Genomic DNA, 20,667 nt, shown 5'->3' on the forward strand with positions numbered 1-20,667 from the left:
TCTGGGTAATTTTAACTATTTGTAATTATTTTAATTAACTGGAACGTGGCTATCTTGGACAAAGTGAAGTTTTGTGTGTTGGTGATTTCTTTTTCTACTATAAATGCCTCTGATGATGGCTCCGTGGTGAGCCGAAACATGTAAGGCAGGTGGTGACGAGGTGGAAAACTTAAAAAAGTGTCACATTTGACGGAAGGAACTTGATTGTTAATTGGTTAGTGTGACGGACCAGAATGAAAGACCTTAAAAACAGAATATGTCTGTAAATTTTAGAATAACACCCAAACATCAAATTTCATGAAAATCTGTTCATCTAGACTCTAACTATAGGTAATTATTTTGGGATACATATATTCCACCCACCCACCCACAATGATATACTGTAGAGTAAGAGTAGCCCCAAGCAGAGCTTTTTCTGATGGAATAAGTAGTTTTTGTGCTTGCAAATTTGTAGGCTTTTAGATCCCCGTCACTCTCCTTGGCGCCTGCTCTAACTGTCACAAAGTGGTAATCTGCATCAACCAAATGAAGTCCGGTTTATAATTGTAGGAAAGTCAATTGTCTTCGGTGACTTTTCTGTGACTACTCTAAATACGTACTTTCCAGTGCACCTACAGTGGTGCATCCTGTATCCGTGATTTTACTACCCTAAAATGTCGTTATTCTTAATAGACATACGAGAATAGAACACCTTACGGATATGTTCAAGAAAGCACCAGCTACCGCAGCTCCTGCCACGGCCAAGGTCGAAGAATGCCAGCAGTGAAAGTGGCTAATGGCGAAAAAGTTTTATAACGCATGTCATACATATGTAGTCCTATTTCTTGTTGCTATGACGATATTGTTATAAGTATTGTATTTTTTCATCGTTTTATGCGCTTTTGGAGCCGCGATAGCTCAGTCGGTATAGTCGGCTGGACTAAAGGATTTACTTCCCCGCAGAGCCAAGAGATTTTTCTCAACTCCACAATGTATACATCGTTTCTGGGGGTCAACCAGCCTTATATCCACTGGGTGCCTGGAGCTTTTCTTCCAGATGTAAAGCTGCGGGAGCGTGAAGCTGGCCAGAAACCCCCATTTAGTGCCGAGGTCAAGAATGGTGGAGCTATATTTCCACTTCCTCATTCGTTTTCATAGCATGGTGCTTAAATAATTAATCCTAGGGACACTTACATGTACTTCTTAAACGTTTTTACCTGACCCTGAAATAAATTCCTGGTATCTGAAATCTTCTACTAAACTACTTGTCTCCCAATATTTCCGGATGCCGAGTGATGGAAAATATCTCTTAGATTTTCTGCCAGTTTTCCTTCGTTTAAACTATGGGCTATTACAGTGCGTANACTATTACTATGGGCTACAGATTATTTCTCTTACCGATGTGTCAGTCGACCTGTAACTAAGGCAGTTTTATACACTGATTCGTAATGAGCTGGGAACCTGTGGAATGTGATTCAATTCGTGGTAGAAGGCATATATTTTTCTTCACAGCGTCAAAACCGCCTCTGGGGCCCATCCAGTCTCCTGTCAAAATGACGCCGGGGGTAATTTTCACAGTGGTAAGGCGACCAGGGCGTGAAGCTAGTCATGAATCTGTATACTGAATTTAAAATACGTGGGTCTATATCTTTATGTCTTCATGATGTGGCACTTGATTAGGCATAAGAACAATTTTTTAACGTTATTGTTAGAATTTGAAATAAATTTTACAGCTCCTATTAGTTCCTGCTCGAAATTTGAAAACAGAAAGTTGAAGCTGAATTCGAACATCGAACTGGTTAGTAGGACCCATCTGCCGGTACATAAATACTTCTGTTCTTCGTTTGAAAAAGAATTGGTGCCTGCTCTCCGACCGTGGTCTTCTGGGGTGTGACCGTGGATACAAAATTTGAATCTAAATGTGAAGGAATCATATTACTTCGAAACGTCGATGTGTACCTACAACAGTACATAATGCCATAGCCCGGTAGATTACAATGTGAACATTCACGGCCGTGGAGACTTGAAACTTATAAATGTACTTTCAATTAAATGTAAAATTAAGACGAAATGTGTTTACTTCAAAACTGCTTCGCTGGAGAAATATCATCAACAATTTTATTACGTATATTATTATTTATACCGTATATATCTCCTTTCTATAAGAGTAATAATTTATATCCTAGCGTCGAAAGAACTTGCTGTACACAAAAAGTATTTGAAAAAAAAAGGGTTTCGTCATTCCTCATTAAGCCACCAAAAATGAAATTAAACTTACTGGGACCGTTCAGTTTGTCACAAATCTCATGCCAATTCGCAGTGCGCAGAATCAGTCAGAAGAATCACGAAGCCGTGCGCGGAAAAACACCTGAGATGAACTGGAGCTCGGCCGAGCGCTCTCCTTTAAATAGCGCAATGGTTACAAATTCGAACTTTAGTAACAACACTGACCACTATGAGAATTTCGGTCGCAAGACAGAATTGTAGAATCGGAATAAATGGTTAACTTATTGGAACCAATGAGAAAATAGATAAGCCGAAAGAAGATGCAATGCTAGGAGATAATCCATAGGTTTTATTCCCGTAGCCTGAAGATAACCATGGTAGAAGGCAATATGTGTGGTATTGCAACAGCTGAATAGCAATAACGCCACATTACTTGTGGCCGAAACAGCAAGCAGTTCTTCCATACCAAGCGACAAATATTGTCTGCTTTATCCAAATCTGTAGTCCTTTACGTCAAGACTGGACAGGCCCCTGTTTAGCACTAGTATAAGATTACATAATGCTAGTCTGCGAGGGGTAATAAGACAAAGAGTAACTTACCTGGAGGAGGGAGGGCGTCTGGGGCATGTGTCGGAAATTAATAGCAGATTTGCTTGCGTATAAAGGCACAGAACCACATACTTACTTACTTACTTACTCATGGAGCTGAGCCCTTATGGAGGAGCCTCCAATTCTGCAGCTACCCAAGAATATCCCAGAATTTTACGGAAGCCGAAGTTTCATAACCGTGTTCACAAGAGCACTGCACTGGTCTCAAACCTAAGCCAGTTCAATTCAATCTATACCATCCCAACCTATCTCTCTAAGATCCATTTTAATATTGTCCGACCACATACGCCTTGGTCTTTCCAGTGGTCTCTTTCCTTCTGGTTTTCCTACCAATATCCTATATGCATTCCTTGTCTCCCACATCCGTGCTACATGCCCTGCCCACCTCATCCTCCTTGACTTGATCATTCTAATTATACTTGGAGAAGAGTACAAGTTATGAAGCTCCTCATTATGCAGTTTTCTCCAACATCCTGTCACTTCTTCTCTCTTTGGTCCAAATTTTCTCCTCAACATCCTGTTCTCAAACACCCTCTGCCTATGTTCTTCCCTTAATATCAGAGACCAAGTTTCACACCCATACAGAACCACAGGCTAAATTATAATTTTGTATATTTTAATTTTTATGTTTTTGACAGCAGACGAGAAGACAAAAGGTTCTGGACCGAATAGTAGTAAGCATTACCCGAATTCAGTCTCCTCTTAATTTCCTCCTGCATCAGGTTTTAGTTTGTTAACTTTTTCCCAAATATCTGAACTGTGCCACATTTTCAGAACATCTGTTTCCTGTCTTTATGTCATGATTTCGCCCTGCATTTTGGTGACGAGACAGTAACAGACACTTAGTTTTCTCTGTGTTTCCTTCTAGACCAACCTCTTTACTTGCGTCAATTAAAGTTTGTGTGTTTTTCTTTATGGTATCTACATTATCCCCCAGTAGATTCACATCATCAGCATAGGCCAACAGCTGATGTGTCCCATTTAATTTCAGTCCAACCTGGTTTCCCTGGACCTTCCTAATTGCATATGCTAAAGCAAAGTTGAAAAGGAATGGAGATAAAATATCTCCTTCTTTTAGACCATTCTGGATAGGAAATTTATCAGGCAAATATTTACCTCTACGGACTTTACTATACGTTTCGTTTAAACATGTTTTAAACAGCCTAACTAGTTCCATTGGTACCCCGAACTCTATGAGAATACTGTGCAATACTTCCCTCTTAACCGAATCATAGGTTTTCTTGATGTCCATGAATAGCTGATGAACTGTCTCATGGTACTCCCATTTTTTCTCCAATATCTGACGAATGCAAAAATCTGACATGAAGTTGATCCGTTACCTTAACCTTGAGAGAATATAATTGGATAAAATTTTGTACGAAATTGATAGCAGTCATATTCCCTGATAATCACTACAGTCAGCTTTTCACCCTTCTTTTGCACTGATACACTAACAGACTCCTTCCTCTAATCAGGCATTTTTTCCTTATGCCAAATAGAAATAATTAGCTTGTAGATCTTAGAGTGTAATACTTCGACTTTTGCTTGAATAAGTTCTGCCGGAATACGGACCTGCTTCCGGAAGTAAATTAACTCTTGTCGGACAACTGAAGTAACAGAAAATCCACCAACCGCAGCGAAGAAAATACTTACACGCTGTGGTAAGTATGATTCGTAAAACTGGAACTGCTAAACAAGGTAATCACAATGTAAGGGCATTGCTCGAATTCTTCGTAAAGCTGCCAGACCTCAGCGCTTTTGTCCTAGGAGCAGTCTCAAAAGGAAAATATTTACATGAAAAGAAATTTCGAAAGATTTTTTTCTGAATATATAGTACATTACTGGGAAGAAAAGGAATAGCCTTATACCGAGAGAGATAGATTTACTGCATATTAATGCAAGATATCCGATATATACTGGTACAAAGGCCAGCACAGACATCTACGGTTTCATGAATCAGTCTAATCACACTAGGTATTTCTTTTTCATGTAAGTTATAATTATGTTAAATATTAAGTCAATATGCCTCAGTAGAACGCAATATCTTAGGCCAGTTATCCAAGGATGAGTTTGTACAGATATGTACATGAAAGTAAGATCATTACGTGGTTGTTTCTACATCGATGAGCAGAAATATATTGACTCGTTGCAGCAGAAAGTAAAGGTAACCGAATTAATCGAACTTCTTCCAAACATAAGTAACCGGACGCTAGCCTGCGTGCTTAAGAGAATAACTGCACTGACAGATGGAGTCGATGTCATTATTAATATTTAAATATGCAGAACGTAATACATTTTTCTTATAAGAAAGAATGCACAAATGTTGCTGCACTAAATTTATTAGATTTAATATGCATGTAACTGCATCTATATCCCACTGTGGCGGACCGGGTTCGATTCCGAGTCTGGTCAAGTGGGATTTGTGGTGGACAAAGTGGCGCTGGGGCAGGTTTTCTCCGAGTACTTCGGTTTCTCCTGTCAATCTTCATTCACCAAATTCTCCATCATTATAATCACCCGGGGCAGGTACAATAGGCCAATCAGTGGCCGCCGTGCCGAGTGGACCCAGCTGGACTCCACTCTCCACTAAGCGAATTTAAAAAAAAAAAACTACATCTTCATAATTTTGGCTAGCTAAGCTCGTTCTGAATTATTTTACGTTCTTTTCTATATTAAAATGGAGCATAATGAAATAGGGTATGAGGGCGTTAACTGGATCCAAATTGTCGATAATTGGTTTCTTTTGCGGTAATGAGCCTAATTGTTCCATGCTTACAATGTTTTCTTTTACCAACTGAGTTACTGTTAAGACAGTTAAGTCAGAAACGACTGGCATATGAAGTTCGTTTAGAATCTGTAAAAGTATGATGTTTTGAAGCCTTTGTTTTGTGTCTGTAGGTCATAATTATTTTTCAGAATTATAAACTTAGATCGAGAAGAAAGAAACAAGTAACAGTATTTAGGATATTAACTTCCTAATCTGTCATTCAAATTTAAATACAGTAAGTCGGCTACTAACGTAAACTGCGAAACTCAGTTTAATGTACTGCATAACTTGTCATCACACAAGTATCACATATGCAACTGACCTGCGTATTGCCGAAAACTGTCAGGTGATATTCCAGTCTTCAGCTGTTGATCCGACGGTAGATGCTAATCGAATATGCACTGTGTAAACCACTCGAAGTCCATTGTGTGCCGGTCACGTGGAAACTGAATTAATCTTTCGGAATAGGATCTCGTAATATACCGCTAGGGGTGTCGTGAGGGCCACTTTATAATGATGAATCTATTGGCTACAGAGGGGAAGACAATAACAATTAGTTAATTCTTTTTCTTGTGCAGTGATTTGTCGACGGCTCCGCCTTCCTTTCGTTCCGAGCTGCTACTACGTTTCGCCAAAGCTTCCGATCCTTTCTCTGACAGTTTTGTCCTCAATTTACTTGAACGCACTCGGAAACAAACCAACCAACGAAGTCCTCTTCTGCTTGGCCAACGGACCGAGACATTTTTTTAAGTCTTAAGGCACGTAGAGGACAGGAAAACCAGAGCAGTTCAGGAATTCTTGTTCCACTCTTCTGGGTTGCTCTTCATAATTATTCAAGCCTTCTCACCTTCATTTATTCTGCAACTTCTCAACGTAACCTACTTCTCATGGCCGTCTAACACCCTCTGCTCCACTTTCAGGTTTACGCACATTCGTTGTGGCGTGGAACCTAACTTCAGGTGACAGTCAGACAGTCAGAGTGCGTGAGAGAAAGACGTTGGGAGAGCAGGAGACAAGAAGCAGCAGAAAATGGAGAAAGCGCGTAATGTGTACTGTTCACCAAACACGATTAGGGTGATCAAATGAAAGAGAATGGTGTGAGAGGGAAGATTAAAATTATACTAGAAATTTAGCATAGTTGGTTGAGGCATTATGCTACAAGCCGGAAGAAGGCGGGTTCAAGTCCTGATGATGTCACTGGATTTTTTCATTTACCTAATCCTTCCAGCTGCGCTATAGCCCTACGACTCAGCCTCTAAAAGCAATATTATTGGAATATTCTGGGGGGTAAAGGACCGCCGGCGCGTACAGCTGACAAATGTACCGCCACGTATGAGCCGATTGTCTAAAAAATGTGGGAACCTCAACATCTCACAACCCAATGAGCCTCCACGGCCTGTTACAGGGATACTTTTAGTTACTTTACTTTACTAGAAATTTATATGGAAACCTGAAAGGAACAGACGGTTTGGATAACAGAATTCTATTAAAATTGACCTTAAAGGAATGGATGAGATGTTGTGGACTGAGCTTAACTGGTTCAAGATATGGCACGGAATTTGTGGGTTCCATAGAAGAATAAAGACACTGCTATATGTCGCGCGTTCTGTGGGTTGTTAGCACTCGCAGTCGGCGAGTAAAATAATACATTACGAGTACATGTGGTCAAAGTGACGTGGTGTTTCAGGTAATGGCGTCAGGCGTAATTCTGATTACAGTCAGAATATGAAGCAGTTGTTTTAAACCTATTTAGTGTTTACAGCAATTAAAAAGTACACTGGAACCATGACATATTAAAACTGTTGTTGTTCGGAATGTAAACTTAAAACGCTGTTTCGAGTCTCCTTTGCTCGTTTGCTGCAATAGCCGCAACTTAAATATATATGAAAACTCTGCGTTTTCAAGTAACGTGTTCAAATATTCAGCAATAAAATTGAAAACCGAACTACTAAGGTAAAGGTAAAGTTATTCCTTCGCTTAATAAATTAAGCGCCACCCCATGAATATGAATGGGGGTAGGTGGAAGTAAAGCTCCACTATTATTTTCCTCAGCACTAGTTGAACGTGGGCTGTTAGCTTCACACCCCGGCCACTTTACCCCTGGAGAAATGTTCCCCGGTAATNCAGCCAGACATCCAACAACCTGTCGCTATACCGACTGAGCTATCCCAGCTCTGAAAATTGAACTGATATGACTGGGTAATCAGAAAGCCAGAAATTATGCGACTGAAATTATCTCAATTTTTTTATACAGCCATTATTTTTTACACAATACTGCATTTCGTAACGCCACTGCTTTCGTTGCAATGACAATCACAGGGTTGCAGTTATACCAGAGGTAAGTTTATGGGACCCAGGAAACGCGTACCTGCTTAGCTGTTCATTTTTTAATTTCTTGTAATATAGTGTACTTGGTACGTCGGCCACTAACTGGCCTATTGTAGCAGCATCTGATGTTAGATGACTTTGGAGAATTTTGGTAGAATGAGAATTGGGAGGGGAATCGAAAGCGATGGGAGGAAACCTACCTCAATGTCACTTTGTCCACCAAAAATTCCACATGAATTGACCTGGGACTGAACGCTGACCGCCACTGCGGACAGCCGGCGATTAACCGCTTGAGCTGCGGCAGAGACTTACCTGCTTACATATCACTAGGGATATTGTTCTGAATGGGGAGCTATGGACAGCCTCTGTGGTCTAGTGGTCAGAGTTACTGGCTACAGATCCAGAGGTCCTGGTTCGATTCTAGGCACTACCAAATTTTTTTTAGAAATAGCGGTTCTGGAACGGGGCCCACTCAGCTTCGTGAGAATAATTGAGGAGCTGTTTCAAGGATATAGCGGATCCGGTCTATAAAACCGAAGTTAACCGATCTGGAGATTCGTTGCGCTGACCACGCTACACCCTCTATCCGCTAAAGTTAGCACTAACCTTGCCGAGAAGCGGGGGTCGCTCGGTCGGTATAGTTCGCTTGCGGACTGAAACCACAAAATTTGTTGTTTGCATGGGGAGATTTGATTACTGGAAACATGAGCCTTAACTATTGCATCCTTGTTCGATAAAGAGGGAATGTGCAGTGAACAGCCGTAACATACTCGTACATGTATAGATTAATGCAGAAAACGACTACTTTTCTTTTGCTTGGAGCTTGACCTCATAACGTATACTGGATTTACAAAGTCGTGCGTCAATGACACGATTAACAGATAGGCCAATCCTAAGAGTTCTGCTTTCTGTCTGTTTCGAGCTGGTTTTTCATTTGGCTTACCCTTCAATCATGAAGATGTAGGCGAAATATCTGTTGACTTTCACATCGAAATTCACCATGTTATATCACAGAGCTCTTCTAAGATAATTCGGATTTCGGCCGGCAGGAACAACGACATGCACAGAAAGACGGCTGTGAGAAATCATGATGGACAGTGCTGAGATGACTGATCGACTCACTCTCTTAAATTCTTTGGTTCCGAGTGGAACACAGGGCTCTTGTGAAGCTTCTCCATCTTCTCCTCTGGTTTTCCAATGCCTTAACCTTTCTCCAAGTTTTCCCATCTATTATTTCCTCTCATATTGTCCTTCTCCAAGTTTTCCTTGGTTGTCACCTCATTCTAGTAGTTGGGGGGTTTCCAATCTAATACATCTTTTTCTATGGCGGCAGCTGCTTTCTTTAGAGTGTACGGATCCATACTCACGTTCTCTTTTTAATTCGGATGTCAATCGCTTCTTGTTTTGTAACTTCCCACAGAGAGTTATTTGATATTGTGTCTGGCAATTTTATGTTTAAAATACGTATTAAATAGCTATTCGCAAAGCTTTGTAGTTTTTTCATGCTTCCTTTAAAACTTTCCATGTTTCACGGGCATAAAGGAGAACTGATTTTACATTAGTATTAAAAATCCGTTATTCAATTTTCTTTGAAATATTTTTCTTCTTCCATACATGATATAATTGTATAAAAGCTTATTTGTTGTTTTTATTCTTTGATTTATGTCTTCATCTGTTCCACCATCTTTAGTTACTATGCATTCCAGGTATAGAAAACTCTATACCTGTTCAGTTTCTTATTAGCGATGAATACGGACTACTGGTCACCACGGTCTAATGGAGTAACACTAACCCAGAAACGGCCGCACATTCGATTTTAAATTAACTTCCAAGTCTAGGTACTGACTGTTCAAAAATCATGGAAATATTTCGTAATAGGTCTGCTTGCACCTCTGGTATGGAAGTGACTTGGTCTAAATATTTATTCCACCTTCCTCAATCTGTGAAGAACGCCAGGCTTGTGTTATAGCATATCCCATGTTCCGCACTAATGATTTCTGAAGTGGCATAAAAAATAATAAAAGAAAAATAAAACTGGGTGTGAATATCATGACTCTTTAATTACTCATTGTTAGAGCTAGGATTTAATGTAAATACATATTTTATTTCTTACTTTGTAGGTGGTCAAGAAATAATAATCTCCACGAATTGCAGCATTAGTATGGCTAAAGTTGAATTTTATTCTACACATTTTTATATATTTTTATCTCTCCTGCATAATTCTTTGGATGTTACACAAAACTACATATTCCGTGATATTTTTATTTACTTTCATTTTAAACAGGAAAGTGCCTACATCTTGTCGTGTGTATTTCGGTTAAATAGTACCTTACTAGTCGTTAACAAATATCTCTGATATTCCGTCTTACATGCAACACTCCTTTAGAAGTTTGTCTAAAAGTTACTACGTACCTATACAAAATGAGTCTTGTAAACTTGTGTAAAACGACATTGTACACTAAATGTTTCGACCGGCATTGGTTATCATCAGGTGTTTTAAAACTGCTTGTGGAGACTGCTATGCTTGAGTTTTGCGCTTCTAATATTCGTCGCGTAGTCCCATCAAACATTCGTGTTTTTGCAACATGCGTTAATAACTTGTGTTACTGGTTGTTTGCATTATGTGTTACTGTTCTGGACGATTATTTCTGTACTTACTTCGCCGCGCTGGGTGTTTCCTCCTGCTGCACTTTGTGTTTAGATCACAAGTGTTTTCTACGCAGGATTGAGGTTGTGTATACTTGCATACGAGTATGTAGTAAGTTTTAAAGCAATTTATAAAGGAGTGTTGCATGAAAGACGGAATATCAGAGACTTTTGTTAACTAATAAACAGTTTGCTACAGGATGCTGCAGCATAACCTTACTAATAACCTCCTCCACACTTCCAGAAGACTTTCTCTGCAATGACGGGGGAATCTGGAAGGAACTGTTTGTTCTATATAGCAGAGCAGTCTACAATCCCCACGTAATTCCACTTAGTAGTATGACCAGGGCGTTGATGCTTCTTTGTATTACAATTAAGATCCTCTCCCCTCTCACCAAAAACATTCCTCCACTCCGTACAACCTGCCTTCTTGACCTGAAATTTTTTACAGTGATTTCAGTTTTGTATGAGCAGTCCAATGAGTTAACCTCAGGTTTGTGAGTCGACGTCGTCATGGCGCCGGTTGCATCCTCTCTGATGTCAAAGTTACATTTGCGGATAAAAATAGACAATTCATTCACAGCCGCCAATAAAATCGTGACAAAAACACTGTGTATTCCATGAAATCACAATTGGAGTAAAACGTATGGAATGCGCTGCATAAAGAAACAAGCAATTGAGTTCTTCGAAGAAGCAAATGCTCTTGACACAGATGCAGTAATCTTCGACTTCAAGAAATTAATTCTTTAAGGATATGCGCAATTGGATGGTGTCCGCTAACACCACCTGATTTAATATCCAAATTCCCAAATTTCAATCCCTTTAGGAACAGTACTGCAAGCAACACATTCCAGACCAGTCAAAACTTCGACACTTTATCTGCTTATCTGCTATGAAGAAACCTTGGAAAACATAAGAGGTAATATAGGAAATGCTTTTATATGGGTTGCTGTGGACGAAACAACGGATTCCATGGGTCGCTTTATCGCGAACCTTGTGGCTGGCAAGTTAGACATTAAAGTTGATTTTAATCCACATTTGTTTTGCTCCAAAATGCTGCACATTAAAAACCATTCCATCGGTTCAAGATTTGTGAATGACGGACGTAAACTGTTGTGGCCTATCGGAGTTCATGAGAAGGTGGTAATTTTGTATTCAGATGCTGCGGGACATATGCTGAAAGCTGCAAATGCGTTAAAATATTTTGCCTTAATTATATTCATTTTACTTGCCTGGCTCATGGACTGCAATGTGTTGTAGAGGTTAGAACCAAGTTCCCTCAAGTGAATAAATTAATTTCCGTGACAAAAATTATTTTTGAAAGCCCCATATCAGTTGCAATCCTATAAGCAGCATTGGTCAGACGTACGCTTGCCCCCGAACCAGTGTCAACAAGATGCGGGACCCGGATAAAAGTAATCAACTTCTACAGTGAACACTTTGAAACTGTGAAAACAATTGTAGCCAAGTTCCCACCAGAGTCTGCTGTTTCAGCGCGTAAATCCCAGAATGAATTCATATACACAAAAGTGGCCTGTTCAATTGCCTACCTCCGAAATATTTTCGGCTGGCTTCCGGAGAGTGTAAAATGTTTTCCAGGGACTTCTTCTGCAAGAATCTATGGACATAATGAAAAAGGCAAGTGAAAGGCTTAGTGAAGTTAAAGGGGAGGCTGGTGAAAATATGCCCACAATGTTGGAGGCCGTGTTAAAAAGAAACCCTGGATTTTCGACATTTACCATTATCTGTCAAGTACTTAATGGTGACGATGTAGACCCCCCTGAAAACATTACTCCTCAGGAAATTCCTTTGTTAAATTACGCACCACTGACGTATGCGAAAGTTATTTTCAGCCCACAAACATATTCTACACGTATCAGATAAATGCAAACCAATGACCCCAGAAAATATGGAAAAGATTCTAATTGTGTGTTGTGCATAGATATCAACGTTCTTGACAAAAGATTGTAAACAAATGTTTCTTGCAAAACTACATATTAGTTTTATGTCACGTTATATAATTTCATGAATCCACATATTTTACTACATATTTGAGAGGTTTCTATTGCATAATTATGTACATATTTTGCATGATGATGCTACATAAAAAACCTAGTTCTACTAATCAACAATACCAACATGGCAGCCCTGCTATCAGAGGTGGGAAAGGTAAGGACACATTTAGTATCCTGAAATGAGAGAGGATTTTGATGGTAGAAAAAATAGAGCTTAATATTTGACAAATTTCATGTTGTTAACGCCCTTGAATTTGAGAAAGTTTTTTCGGAATGTCATCTCTCTGTCTTTCTGTACGAATTGTACGAATGTGCCCCTGGCTAACTCGTGAACTGTTTGATATATTTCGTTCATATTCAGCATTTAAGAATTCATCAACGTAAGCGAGTGAAACAGTGAAAAAGAACGCTGTAGCTCAAAAGATATTGGCGGTTGAAGTGGGCCCCAAGAAGAAAAAACAAACAAATTTGCGATTTTCTCGAAATCGATTCAAACGAGTCTGATTACATTTCAGCAGTTTTTGGAGACTGCAGCCCTAAATAAAGCTACAAAGGTCATATCTTCATGCAAAATAAAATACGCAATCCTTACATGTCCTAGCTTTTATATTGAGCCACAAACAATAGCCTACCGAACAAAAATCGATTTCTTTTCCAGGGAAACATGACCAAGTTCAATCGTAAGCAGGAAAGTATGTGCAATGCCCTTGGACCGTCCTCGTTTTTAAAGAGATCAACTGCTTTACATAAATGTTCCTGCATTTCATACCACTGAAGAAAACGAAACATTCTTTAGACTTCTTTCTTTGCGTCCTAAGATTAGTGTCAAGCTTGTTTCAAAATACCAGCAATGTTTTAATGATATTGTGTCGAATATGACCATTTCTAGGCAACGGTTCCGTAACACACGTTTTCACTGCAACGAACAAGTCCATTGTTAACCAACGGATTGCCAAATACAAATTCCCATGACAACAGAAAAAACCGACCAGCACACGAACCATAGGAGATGGTGATCTATATTCGGTTCGCCTGGAAGTTAGTTGAGTCCAGAAGAGTTCAGTCGCAAGTGAGTCCTCGGTCTTCATTCGTGATTCGTCCTTCGTGCATCGCAAGTGACCGATTCGTAAATCATAACCAAGTCAGTCACAGGAGAAGAGAAGACACTCATAGTCCATTCATTGGTTGTGAGCTGTTATAATTGATTGCAACTGTAATAGAAGTGCAAATAAATCCAATTATCCAATCCAGAAACCGTTATTATTAGTCACTGAACCCCGCATACGTGAGAACATATTAATATCTTTACATCTGACACTGGCCATTCTGCTGAGTATCCACTTAAAATTTACACTGTAAGACAAGGAGCCCGACAGAATGTTTCAGCGTGTCATAGTCTTCTTATTACAAAACAGTGATACAGTGGCAATTACCGGCACGTCAGTGTTTCACACCTCAACGAAATCAGGTCCCCTTAGATCGCCGTTTAGATCCAGAAGTGCTTCTTTGATGCTAACTAAACTGATGAAACTGGGTCGAGTGGATTTTCTTTATTCACAGCTTTGTTGATGCACAAGAGAAGACGGAAAAACATCGTTCCGCTTAGATTCCCTGTGACATAAAAATACTAGGACACGTCCTATTTGCAGCTGTCTCTTTCTTTAATACTTCAAAATTCAAGTCAGTCGATTGCGTCTCCTTTTAAAGGAATTACCTGCATTTTCCAATAATACCGAAAACATACATAAGAGACTGGAATGTACACTTCATTTATAAGGCACCTTTACCACAGCAACAGATTTCATGATATTTTTTAAAAACGCTACAATTCTCACAATTGATTCACGATTCCCCGACCACCTTCTTATGCGAATCTGGACTTTTCATGTTATTTAATGCCATTCTCGGCCTACCTTCAGACATCCGTGACTGATGTGACTGAGGAAAACAACGGGAAAACCTTAGTGACAACGGAAGGTTTACACGACACTGCAGGACCAAGAAATGAAAAAAAATCTTAAGCACGGAAGCAAGCAGTAGGTACCAGGAACTTTATTTCCTGCACCTTAAAGAAAGACCTGAAGCTGGCACGCATGTGCCGAAACATGTCGTTCCATACAGTAAATTCTGCCGGCTGGAAATAGAGTTATTTTAGTAGGAATGTTTTAAATGTCTATAGTAATTTGTACAACAGAATGCAACATCATACGAAAGATAAGGGCTTATTTTCGGGGATAAGCTGGCTGAAGTGTGAGCCTGATCACTCACTTCCAACTAGTGTCAAGATTATGAACGAGTTGAGTTATATCTCCACTCCCGTCCACGTCGTGAAGTAGGGATAGCTCTGCAGGTGTAGCGACGTTCTACCGACTGGACTACTGAGATTTTGTTCCCAGCAGGGACCAGAAATTTGTTTCTACTCCATAGTATTCGGACCAGTTCGGGGGACAACCAGTGGGTACTGGTGGCTGTATCACTGGGGTAAAGCAACCGGGACGTGAAGCCGACCAATCACTTCCATCTAGTGCCGAGATCAAGAAATACGGGGATATACCTCCACTCCCCCATACGTCTCCATGGCACAATGCTTAGCTAATTAAACACAGGAACAAAGTTCCTCCATTCACGTTTTCTGGCTCAGTGTTTATTTTTAACAACTATTTTATTTCTTTTTAAGTGTTGTAAGAATAGGCACATATGGAAATTATTCTCAGTTTCTATATCTTTGTAATAGACTTGAGCAGAATTCTTTCTCCCCTTACGGAAACAGATCCACTTTCCGAAACATCAGTTGATTTAAATTTACCATAGGAAATTGACCATATGCAACATAATACCTCTCTATATAAAATAGTTTTCTAACGGTGGGTCATAGTTCTGAAATTATGCAAATTCGAGCTACCACAGTAATGAATTTTCGAACTTTGCATGAACCCGACTTACGTAGTAGGTCACGAATAAACGATCCGTCTTCGTTTCTAATGTGGAATGGCTTTCTCTACAAACAGGCAACCTGTAACAGATAGGGACGAGCGGCCTTAAGGAGGGAGCAGCGGGAGCGAGTATTCATCATGAGAACCAAGCCGCAGGAAAGGACGTTAAGACCGATCACAGATAGCACAAGAAAAGAAAAATGGATATTCGGGACGAATAGTCTTAAGAATGTGCAATGTGGCATGTAGACCAGTTGCGAGCAACGACCGCGAAATAAGGAGCTAGACAACAGCCTTTGCTAGGTAATGGCTCTGTAAACAACGCCCGTTGCTAGGTAATGGTCGTAACAAATTCCTAACACTCATCAATGTGTAACACAGGAATAGTATACATTATGCGGTCAGAGCGATAGCCACGTGATGCAACAAGAGAAGAGTTGCGGGAGAGATGTTCTTTATGCCATCTGTGCCGAGGATATATAACGAGGGGAAGCTGTTATTTCGAGAGAGTCTTGGGACGGCAGTGAGAACAGTAGGAGGTTGGTGTCAGATGGCTGCCAGGCTGAGGGTGAGTTGTGAAACAGTCTCCGGCCAGTGAAAACATGAACACGGGGGCTGAGGAAGCTACGGCGTTGAAAGCTGTTACCAGGCGACAACCGGTGAAGATACGGCAGACTGAGAAGCCTTCGTACGTGCTGTAGTAAACTGCAGAGTGTGTGACTTAGCGATAGCGTTACAGTTAAATGCAGTTATGATCTATAAGTTGTTAAGAAATCCAGTCAGCAATCTAAATCCCGTCTATATTGACTCCATATGTGTGAAAATATATTTTTTAAATTCCGGTTTATTTCAATGGAATGTTCTCTGATTGTCTTGAAACATCTTAATTTATAGTCGTCAACACGTAAGTAATAATGATTATATTTCATAAAAGAAACCGAAAGATGATGGCTGGTTAAGAGTCCAGCCAGACGTTATACCCATAAGCGACAGCCAGTAAAGAATTTTAAAACTGGTTCACTGAATATTTTCCCGGTGTTCAGGACTCTGATCGACAATGTGTATATCAAACATTCCTGCAAGGCGTTTACAAGCGCCATTTACACTTAGTTCTACTGCAAAATAACGCCTAGGAAGCTACAAGCTGATAGTTTATTTTCGTATGTAATGCTGCCTCCTATAGACCCGTTATTGCACGAGAAGAATGCAAGCACACGCTGCTGCTGTACCCAGTGTACATTCCGGCGACCGTAGTAGTCTCAGGCGAGCAACTCCATGGGCTTGATGATTATTTCGTTTACCTGAAACAAAAATTCGGACTGGAGCTTCTTACTTTAGACAAGCTACCACAAATCATACAAGAAAAATGGAAATTAATTAAGTTTAAATATAAATATGAATATTATAATTATATTTTATGGGCTGATAGGCTTAAGGTTTCGTTATGTACGCGTATGTGTATTTATCTGTCCGTAATAGTCTAATAGCAACTGACGGATCATGGCACCAAATTCTAACCGAAATATTTACTTTATAGAACAACACCATTTTCTGGAATGTGATACAGTAGCAGAAGAATACCAGATTACACGGCGTTATTTCCCAAAAGAAAATACTGTAACGAATATGACCATTTGCAAGGCAACTTCTCACTAAAACGAGTTCTCATGTCGACGAAGATTAAACAGACGTTTCCGTGGATACGAGTGATGAAAAAGCAGGGTTCCCATGGGAACAGATTTTTGGGATCACCAGGCGTTTCCGCTATAACTCATATAACAATCCAGAACATGAACTGTTAGGTGTGGTGGTCACTATTGGGCTTTCATAGAGGCTGCTCAGGCCAGAATGCGATGATAAACCTCATTGGTTAAGATATTCGTAAATGAGAAGAGCGTTCGTCAGACAATCGAGGTTGAAGGCAGTCGCAGTATTAAGGGGAACCAAGAACTAATGGAGTAATTCGTCATTCGTCGCAGTGGAAGAGGTGATACACGTAAGGAAAGGAGCGAGTCTTAGGCAGTCACAGATTATGATCTGTTATAATTGATTTTAATTGTAAAGAAGTGCCGATAAATCCAATCATTAAATCCATAACGCGTTATTATTCGTTACGCAACCCCTAAAACTTGACAATACTTTCATAGCCGCTGCTGCAAGGTCTCAAATCCAATTGCTATTATTTTTATTTCTCTTGTATCGATATTGTCAACATGGAGACTGTGTGAGGTTTTGAGATAGAATCGACGTAAACATGACATAATATACAGTTCTGTAATGTTTTTGATAATGCATTTTTTGGAAAATATTTAAGCCCTTTTAGTGTGCAATATAATGTCAAATCGAAATAAATGTTATTATTGAGAGGTGAGCATTTGGAGTTATGGAGGAAGACATGTCACGAAGACATCAACACTGAAAGAGATTTTGTGTCTTAGGAAATATGAACAAATTATTATCCGAAAATTTGAATATCTTGTAACATGACAGGATCCAGGATAGCGCAATCGATATAGCGACTGGTTACGGACAGGACGGAAGAAAAGTTGGAGTTCAAGTCCCTCTAGGGTCAAGAATTATCTTCTGTCCACGTCGTCCAGACCGGTTCTGGGACCCACTGAGCCTCCTACCCAATGAGTAACGCGGGCTCTTTCCTCGAAAATAAAGAGGCCTGGACGTGAAGCTCACCATTCACCTCCAACTAGTGCCGAGATCAAGAAAATATGGATCTATACATCCATTTCCCCATACGCCTTCATGGCGTAGTTCTTAATTAATTAAACACAGGGGAAAATTTACCTTATTACTCTGTCATGCCAGATCACCGACTGACAATTGATTGTTCCTCTGGCTACTGATTTCTTTGAACAGCCACAAAGGAACGGTTTCTTAAGTGAAATTAGTTGCATTGGTAATGGAGCAACATGCTTCGAATAAATGACCTACATCTTCATACGCGGAATGTGTGTGGTGGCAAATTTTGTTCCAACATGCACGAAACAGGAAGTCTAAGGAGCATCCCAACAGCGCCAAGAACTGGAAACTACTGTGCACTGATTATAATGCCTTAACTTTTGTCACATCTCAACACCGACCAGTTCGTCATAACAGCGTTAAAGGTCACAATATTGCACATGTGTATAGAATGCTGTCAGACCAAGTATATATCTGCACATACTGAGATTTGTATTATCATCTGTCTCCTCCACAAACAATGGCCAGTCCATTCAAAAGTCCAGTGGATCCACTGATATTGGATAGGATTCCTGGGACCCATCGCAGAGAAAACAGTCACGGATATACGTACAGAGTATCTCGAGCGAGATTCAGATTTATGATCGTGGTGAACTAAGAGCGCATGCTCCTAAGGCTATACTGTCGTCATCATAGGACACAATCGGGAACATCGGAAAACGTGTCATCTGTTGCTTGCCACATGACAATACACTACTCGTCTGGGCTTCGAATCGTAAGCACGCATCGAGAACCGGCTCTACGAATGAACTGCCTAGCAAACTCAAAGAAAGTGACAAATAGTGATAAACGATGAAAATCAACCAAGAACAGGAAGCTCAGACCAACAGGTACGATAGTATTGTAAACAATCCCCAACTACAATGATGCATCCCGCAGAAATCACACGAGAATACAACAACAGGATCACCAATCAACAAAATTATAACCCACCCAACAGACAGTGGACAACCATGAACCCACTAACATACACTGTTTCACCAACTGCGGTACCATCAGAAATGCAAGCGGTACATATGCAACTATCCCCAGTACACAACACCAGTACAACAACAAATCCAACCACCCAACATGAATTACATAAACAACGAAGACAGAGGTCAACACATACAAAAAATGGCCTCATACAGCAAAGAAGAAGAAGAAACACAGAAAAATAACAATAACAAATGGCAAACAATCAGAAGCACAAAGAGAAAGAAAACTCCATTCAACAGAAATCATAACATGTAACATAGAAACCAACAACCGATACGACCCACTATCTGAACAACCGATACGACCCTCTATCTCAACAACCAGGAACCTCAAGTAATGAAATCACGATAACTTCAAGGATACCTAAACCGCCGCCAATATTCGTTCGTGGGGTACAAAATTACTCCGAAATGATAAAACGAATACAAAAAAAAAATAGGCGAAAAAGAGCAATACTTCACCAAAAGTCTAGCAAACAACATTGTCAAAATAAACTGCGAAACCCCAGAAACCTACAAACAAAATGATCGGAGATTTCAGCGAACAAAAGATGTACCGTCACACTTACCAACTGAAAGAAGAACGAGCATGTAGAATAGTAATAAGATACCTTCATCACTCAACAAATATAGAAGACATAAAACAAGAACTACCTGAACTAGGACACAGAGTCAGAAATATAATCAACGTACATCATAAAGCTACTAAAGAGCCATTGAACCTATTCTTTGTAGACCTAGAACCATTCCAAAACAACAAAAAGATCCACGAAATAACAGGACTCCAAAATAGAATGGTAAAAATAGAACGTCCACACTCAGACAAAACAAATATAATCCAATGTACGAGATGTCAACAGTACGGCCATACAAAAGCGTACTGCAATAAGCCATAAGCATGCGTCAAATGCGGCGGCCCACACAACACGACAGACTGCAAGAAGACAAGGGAAACACCGGTCAGATGCGCACTACGCGGAGGAAACCGCCCCGCAAACTACAGAGGATGTGAACACTTCCGTAAGCTAACCAAAGGTACCAGCAGAAGCTTTTCCCAAAGACCCATTACTCCAGAAATATATACAAATGAATCCTACACGAGAAATATATAACCTCTAGAAATAACCAACCCAGAAGCTACGCAGAAATCACAAAGCGAAATTTAACCCAAACAGAAAAAACAACTAACATACTGTGACATGTTGCGCAAAGCCGAGCCCCCCCCACACCAGCAGTGACGTGGCGGGTGAGTCAGCGCTCCCCTCCCACCCCTCAGCGGTAACGTAACGCTCGCGTAATAGGCGAGTAATCACCCCGCATCCTGGCAGCTATGCGCGGTGACGTCACGAGCGGAGCCGAAGATAGCCGAGCGGAGCCGAAGATAGCCGAGCCCCGTAACCGGGTAACTATGCAAGGCGAATCAACAGCGGTGA

General features: G+C 40.3%; 2 protein-coding genes across 4 annotated transcripts in view; both read right to left on the reverse strand.

Moving 5' to 3' along the window:
• The window catches only part of LOC111867799, an 11,490-nt gene extending 5,318 nt beyond the window's left edge, over positions 1–6,172 (reverse strand). The window contains exon 1 of the mRNA XM_023857965.2: positions 5,904–6,172. The gene's annotated coding sequence lies outside the window, so the exon portion shown is untranslated. The remainder of the gene's footprint in view (positions 1–5,903) is intronic.
• A 10,499-nt stretch (positions 6,173–16,671) lies between these two features.
• Positions 16,672–20,667, reverse strand: part of LOC111867801 (dehydrogenase/reductase SDR family member 11-like) — a 72,302-nt gene continuing 68,306 nt past the window's right edge. For all 3 annotated transcript variants that reach the window (XM_023857970.2, XM_023857968.2, XM_023857969.2), the window contains one exon: positions 16,672–16,804. In XM_023857970.2, the coding sequence (XP_023713738.1) occupies positions 16,763–16,804 (42 nt within the window). In that variant the 3' untranslated portion in view covers positions 16,672–16,762. The remainder of the gene's footprint in view (positions 16,805–20,667) is intronic.

The sequence above is a fragment of the Cryptotermes secundus genome, unplaced genomic scaffold (genome assembly GCF_002891405.2).
Source record: "Cryptotermes secundus unplaced genomic scaffold, Csec_1.0 scaffold536, whole genome shotgun sequence".
NCBI classification, from domain to species: domain Eukaryota; kingdom Metazoa; phylum Arthropoda; class Insecta; order Blattodea; family Kalotermitidae; genus Cryptotermes; species Cryptotermes secundus.